This window comes from Thamnophis elegans, chromosome 10 (genome assembly GCF_009769535.1).
Source record: "Thamnophis elegans isolate rThaEle1 chromosome 10, rThaEle1.pri, whole genome shotgun sequence".
Taxonomy (NCBI): Eukaryota; Metazoa; Chordata; class Lepidosauria; order Squamata; family Colubridae; genus Thamnophis; species Thamnophis elegans.
In genome coordinates, this window is record NC_045550.1 from 2,057,397 (window position 1) to 2,064,628 (window position 7,232).

A 7,232-nucleotide genomic window follows, 5' to 3' on the forward strand; every position below is an offset into this window, starting at 1 on the left:
TTTTTCGTTTATTTGTCTTTTGGAGCAGGAGAGCCTTGCCAGAAGTGGTCGATTCAGCAGTGTCCTCAAGGTTTTTTGATGCTGTTTTACTTAGGATGACACCACGTTGAGAAGCCTCTGCAAACAAACCACGCAAAAAATAATAATATTATATTTATTTGTGGAAGAACGGAAGGAAGAAGAGAAAAGGCGACCTTCGAATACGGACGGCTGCAATTTCTACTTTTTTTTGAAACAACAACAAAAAACTTATTTTTTCCTTCCCTTCCCCTCCCCCCTTTTCAACCCTCCGGGTTGCTGTTATTTTTTTTTTTAAATTTATTATTATTTTTTTAAAATCTCCAAACTGGACCGCCATCCGAGTAGAACCGCTCACTACATTGTTCATGTCGTGTCAAGCCAGGACAGACTGAAGACGGAAGGGACGACTCCAAACGGCGCTTCAGTTCGCGGGGAGTGAAACCGCCGCTTCTATTTCGGCCGCCAAAGGAGAGCGAGAGAAAGGAAGGAGCGCGGGAGGGGGGGCCCGCAGAGAAAGAAACGCCAAGCCGCCAACTTATCTCCCCCCTTTCCCCCCCCCCCTTTTCTCTGACATTTCCCGTCGTCTTTTTTTTATTTTTTAGCCGTCTTTTGGTTAGAAGCTGGTTTTGCCCCCCCCGCAAAATTGTTTTAATGTTTGGGATTCAGGAAAATATACCACGAGGTGGGACGACCATGAAAGAAGAACCGCTGGGCAGTGGAATGAACCCCGTCCGATCATGGATGCATACCGCCGGGGTTGTGGATGCTAACACAGCCGCGCAAAGGTACGTGTGCCAAACGGTCCTTTCTCTCTCTTCCCTCCCGTGTTTTTGTCTCGCACACCGGCCGTAAATCGCCCCCCCCCGCGCTTTTGCATCAATTGCAATCTCTCTGAACTCCGCTCTCTCTCTCCCCCCCCCCAAAAAAAACCCCGTGCGCACAAGGCGCTTCTCCCTCTTTCTCGCCTTCCGTTACATCACATTACGGCTAAAGCGACAAATCAAGAAAGTCTCGGGTTTTTTCCCCCCCAAATGTAATAATTCCCAGCATCTCCCCGTGGTTTTTTTCCCCTTCTTCTTCTTTTAATCAGAAGCCTCCTCACTCTACCCGACCCCCCCCCCCCCGCTCCGAGTCCCTACTCCCTCTTTTTTCCTCCAATTCTCACCGAGACATTGTCTTGTTTTTCTTCCCCGCAGCGGTGTTGGGTTGGCTCGGGCACATTTCGAGAAACAGCCGCCTTCCAATCTCAGAAAATCCAATTTTTTCCACTTCGTCTTAGCTCTGTACGACAGGCAGGGACAGCCAGTGGAGATTGAAAGGACAGCTTTTGTGGACTTTGTGGAAAAAGATAAAGTAAGTTTTGTGTTTTTCTGCCTTTAAATGTCATCTTCCGTTTCCCCAAAACTGTTGTACAGGAATTGGTGCTACCTGAGCCTGGTTCCAAGGGCTAGATTTAATCTTTTACCTTGACTTCGATGCCGCCAGTTATAACGGGACTCCAGAGGCATCCAAACCACGTGTAGTTTTTCCCAAGTTCTGATGCCAAGGATTGGCCTCTTTAAGACTTGCTTGCAAACTTGCCTCGGCCCAACTGGCTGCTTTGAACAGGGAAAAGTCACATTTTTCGGTAGCAGACAAACCTTCTCTGCTGCAACCATAAGCAAACCAAATAAATCTCTCAGGAGTGGAAGTAGGGTAGGATGTATGACAGTATGAGCAATTACAGGCCGTGCGCTGCATTTTGCAAAAATAAAAAACGTTTTTTTTAAAAAAAAATGCAATTATTTGTTATTACTTACAGGAGCCAAACAATGAAAAAACTAACAATGGGATTCACTACAAACTCCAGTTATTGTATAGTAATGGTAAGTTTAATTCAACCATGCTTCTTTGTTGTTGTTGTTGTTGTTGTTGTTGTTGTGCATATCTTTATATATGGTGGAAAACTGCTACCTTCTTTCTGGGGGCCCTTTCCGCAAAAAAAACCCCCAAAGAAATAAAGATTTCTGAGATTAAAATTACCCGACTATAAACATGACTCTCCTCATGGTATAGAATGGAAACAAAACATAAAAAGATCAATAAGTCAATGGTACTTTACATGATTAACCGGCTGTCTTGAAGTAGAAAGTAACAACAAGTAAAAACACACACGCACCACGAAAACAAAACAAAGCCAAGGATAAATAAATAAATAAAAACCCACCAGGAATCAATATTGACTCCAGCATAACATCAGCTTTAAGAGATTCCCTGCTCTGCTTTGGCAAATGAATGTTAATTATTGCGCCGTCTACCTCTAACGTGCCAGATGTTACACACGCCCAGGTTGGATGAGCCTGGAAGCTTGGTAGCAAAAGAGATAAGGGAAATGGCATTCGGAAATCCCAGCCACCTTCTTTTCCTTTTGACTTCGCAATAATCTAGGCTAGTGTAATGAAACTGGCAGTCCCCTGTCTCCTGTTCCTTTGGACTGTGTGCTTCAGTCAGTCCACAATTTATGTTCTTTAATTCTTTTTATTTAAATCCATTCTCTCGTATCTCTCTTCCCCCCCACCCCATCCCCTCAACTTCTTAAGTAAGCTTGAATACATGCTGTATCTGAGTAACTTATCTTGCTCAACCCACGGTGCTATTAATGCTAGATGCCTTCTGATTAATTTTTCTTCCATTTTTCCAGGGGTTAGAACGGAACAGGATTTGTACGTTCGGCTAATAGATTCCATGACAAAACAGGTGAGAGAAGTTTAAAGCTTTCTAAGAGTTGATGAGTTGTTGAGTTGGGTCTGTTTTCTGGGTAGGTTTTCGACCCTCTTCCTCTATGAGCCTCCCTGATGTGTTACTTAAACATTCTATACTGAGGATAAATATTTAGGGCCCGAAAGCGTTTTGTGGTTACTACCTTAAACTTCCCACCTGGACTTATAGTTCAATGTGCTGGTAGTTAGGAAAAGGAGAAATGGCGAGAAAATAAAATGTTAGAGAATTATATGGAGTTATTTTTTTAAAAAACCCTGGAGAAAAGCGCTCTAATGTTATTTTAGAACAATTTGGAGGATTAATTTTGTAACAGGGATGATAAGATGAAAATCAGGTTTTAATCTCGTGGCACTAGAAATCAAAGGTGATTTGTTCCCCCCCCCTTCCCATTCTTTTCCTCTCCGTCTTCCTTTTAAAAGAGATGATTTAGAATCATCAGACATTTATTTGGGATGTAAAAGTTAAATGTGCAGGGGTGAAAAGTCATCTTGTTCTCCACTAGTCCGGATTCACCTCGCACTCCCCCATCTCCATAATTCAAGCTCCCTGCTCCAGAGGTCACCCACCCCCGTCCGTTTTCTCTGAAATCAGCTCCTGTTTCTTCCCCAAGCCTCTCCCATCCCTTGTAAATAACATAATTACAAGCTGATCCTTGTTAAATTATTTAGCATCTTTTGGACAACTTTCTGAACTACAAATGTTATCCAAACTCCCTTTAAAACTAATTGTTTTAAAACTGCCTGTTAGCTGTTGACTGAAGGATTCCGCCTCTTGGCTTCATTTTATTTTTCTAAGAGATGCATTCATTGGCTTTTCAGTCTGCTTCTTCTGTTTGGGATGAAGCAGCAAATTAAGGGAACTGTATCCTTCGCAAATAATACAGTCTCAATGGTATAATCCCTTATAAAATCGCCCGGTGCATTATTTTTTGGGGGGGTCTTTCTTTATGAAAGAGCAGAAAGAGGAATGTATTTTCTCTTGTCATCACTTGGAAAAATTAAAAAAAATTGAAACATTAAGGACAAAAGACTGTTTTCCCTTAATGCTACATTTAAGACCTCGCTTCAGTTAGTTTAAGCTTTCAAGCGCCCTTCCCTCCACTCTGCTTTTGAAAGCAGAAAGTTTTCAGTCTTCTTGACAAAAATAGGGTTAGATTTAAATGCCCCCAGCAGTAAATGAGTGGTATTCTTTTGCAGAAAACCCGATCTGGCAGGCAAGCGCCAGTCCCTTGACAAAGGCGGGGGCGTTGTGCCCTCCAATAATTTTTTCAATAGGTTACAAAGAAGCACCCTTTTAAACTCTGGGGCGCTCTCGAGTTGACAACGCATTTCTTATTTCCTCTGGACATACCAGCTAAATGTTTTCGGAAATCGCTGTAGGCTAATTAAGGGGATAATGTGGGCAGCTCTGTAGGTTTCACTGCTCTGGAATGAAGGAGAGAAGAGTGTGAGAGAGAGAGTGGCTGAGAGAAAGAGAGAGAAATAATTTTAAAGCCCGTTTTTTATTAGCCCTGGAAGTTGCGGACTTTTGCAAGGAGTTCCACTGCAGAAAATACAAGCTTTTAATCTCTCTTCGCTGATGGAGGAGAGAGAGAAGGCGGCGGGGGGGGGGGGGCGGAATAGCCCAGTAACTGATCAAAGAGTCAATGGCGCTGAACCGACAGTTTATGGATTTCTCTTGGTGCTACAAAATAAAAAATAAATCACATCTAAATACGCGGATTCATCCCAGGCAAAGTAACCATCACCCGAAGTGGAATGGCTTGCCTACAACAACAAGAACAAGAACAACAAAACATTTGCAGACCCTCAGTGCTGGCTCTTATCTGAGGGGGTCCTACGCTCCTTCAAGCTTCCCAGACCAGTCCAAGCTTTTGTCGGGGAAATCTTTGGAAAACCAGGCGCCCCCTCCCCGAGTCCAGGACGCCGCGCTTTCCCAGCAGAGCCAGCCCCAGAGTGGCTTTCAACGCCGGTTAGGTAAGGGAGAAGCTCTTTTCCCGAGAGCTCGTGGCATCGGAAAGAAGGGGGAGATGGAGGCGCTTCGTGTCTTTCCCCCCCCCCCCGTCCCCCTCCTCTACTTGCTTCTGCACCGTGCACGGCGCCGGTTGCAACGAAGGCAACCGGGCTGGTAGGAATGGGAAAGCCCAGCGTGGCCTCGGTGAGCTAGAGGCCTAGGCTACGGGAAAGGGGAAAGCAGGAAAGCTGGCGGGGAGGGGGGGAAGCAAAGCAGGAGAAACGCCAGAAGGAGAAAGAGAAGAGAGAAAGGCGGAGGAGGAGGAGGAGGAAGGAGGAAAAGAAGACGAAGACGAAGACGAAGAAGAAGAATGGAAGGAAGGAAGGAAAGAAAGAAAGAAAGAAAGAAAGAAAGAAAGAAAGAAAGAAAGAAAGAAAGAAAGAAAGAAAGAGAATCGATCCTCGTGCAAGGACTCCTGTGTTGATGCACAGTCAGCCGTGGCCTTCCGGAGGAAGAGCCAGGCAGAGATTGCAGGGCCGCCGAGCTCTCGCTTTCTCCGGGGGAGGCTGGGCTGGGCCGGGGGAAGGGCAGGAGCGGCGGCGGCGGCGGCGGAAGGCAAAAACCTTCTTTACCAACCGAGTTTTGCAGCGCCTGCTGCTCCCAGGCCGGTCAGGCTGCACAACTGTTCCCCGAAGTCTGGAGAAGGGGAGGGGGAAAGGAGGCAGCGTGTGTGTGTGTGTGTGTGTGTGTGTGTGTGTGTGTGTGTGTGTGGAGGGGGAGGGAGGGAGGGAGGGGGAGAGAGACAGAGGGAGCGCACCTATAGCTCCGCACCATCTGTTGGAGCCTCTGCTCAAAACCCATTCAACCGTGTGCCCAGACACACTTGCCTTTTTTACCCAGAGAAAAATCATTGTTAGCAGTTTCAAAATAAACACCAGATTGCCCATTAGCACTTTTTCTTCCCCCAAATATCAAGCCGATAATAGCCATATTGTAGTTCACGCGGCTGGGATTCCTCAAGGCGGTTAGGCGCGTCTTTGATCGGGAGAAGGAGGAAGAGAGAGAGAGAGAGAGAGAGAGTTCAACGACTTGAAAATAAACTGCAATTTGCTCTATGAGCGCCCTTCGAAAAGAAACGCCTGGTATAATATACATACAGGGAATAAGGGCCGAAGGAGCAGTAAGCCCTGCTTTTTCTTTTATAAAAGGTGCTTTTTCTTTTATAAAAGCCCTACTTCCTTGCATCTAGTCCTTCTGGGCCCATCAATTTGCACTAATCTTGGTTGGGGGGCAAAAGGCATCTGGGCATTACCCAAAAAAATTACATGGTATCTGATTTGTAGGTTGCTAAACCTAATTGAAATACTGCCTGTGTCCTTTAAAATGACGCTGTGCGATTTGTGTTGGGGACAGGGAAGAAAGGGCCATGGGTACAGATCCTTGCGTGGACAATAGCCATAAAATCCTTCTTAATTAGGCAGGGACAATCTTTAAACTTCACAAATCGGGAGCAGGGCCTGTTGGTCAACCATTGAGAATGTTCTAAAGATTTGGCTTCAAAGACCGTAAGAATTAACAATAATTTTGTATAAGTGGGGAACCATTGCTATCCGAAAGTCCCTGTGGTTGAGTCCAAAAGTCAAAGTTTTGTGCTTTAAGGGAAGAAATAATGTTTCTTTCTTGTGCTGCTTGTTAAGCCAAACCTCAGGAGGGTATAATAAAAAGTATTATACTCTGATTCTAATTGGAATAACATGTTACCACAAAATTGTTTTTTTTTTGTATATTACATTATATGCTTTTATTTGCAAAGGTAGATTGGGAAGAAAGAAAACAAAACCGTCTCAGTTTTTAGCTCTGTCAAAAATGTGCACGTTAGAAGAAAACCTGTCACAACTAAATAGTTTCCCATAGGGAATGCCTACCTTGGAAAAGACCTGATCTTGGAGATCTGAATCGCACAGTGTTCCATATTTTATTATTTGTTTATTTATTTTTTTCGGATGGGAGTTTTCTCTTAATCTGGACTGGCTTAGTAAACCGAAATAAGAAGAACTAGGAATAATATAGAGGGGTGAAATGACAATTTACATTTTAACTGGGACTACTACTACTACTACTACTACTACTACTACTACTACTACTACTACTACTACTACTTTCTTTCTTTCTTTCTTTCTTTCTTTCTTTCTTTCTTTCTTTCTGTCTTTCTTTTTCTCCTCCCCATCCTTCTTGTCCTTGTCCTCCTCCTCCTCCTGAATAGTTCTATCCAGGGAGATTTCTAGGTGATAGTATTGTAGGAACGTATATCTTACTTGTATTTTTTTTAAATTACATTTATTTTAAAACCTCTACCTGCTAAGGTCTGGCTTTATGTGATGAATCAGTATAGAAGTAGAGGGAACATACCTGAAATATCTGCTTACTTTCATGGAGACCAGTTGAAACAAAGTGAGACTTATTCTCTCAACAAAGTGGAACTGTAGCAGCTTTCAGTG

The 7,232-nt window shown here is 44.0% G+C and overlaps 1 protein-coding gene across 1 annotated transcript in view; it reads left to right on the top strand.

The window, feature by feature from the left end:
• Nucleotides 1-672: 672 nt before the first annotated feature.
• The window catches only part of EBF3 (EBF transcription factor 3), a 199,040-nt gene continuing 192,480 nt past the window's right edge, over nt 673-7,232 (top strand). Inside the window, exons 1-4 of the mRNA XM_032225567.1 lie at nt 673-806; nt 1,218-1,374; nt 1,823-1,886; nt 2,702-2,757. Of these exons, the coding sequence (XP_032081458.1) occupies nt 673-806; nt 1,218-1,374; nt 1,823-1,886; nt 2,702-2,757 (411 nt within the window). The remainder of the gene's footprint in view (nt 807-1,217; nt 1,375-1,822; nt 1,887-2,701; nt 2,758-7,232) is intronic.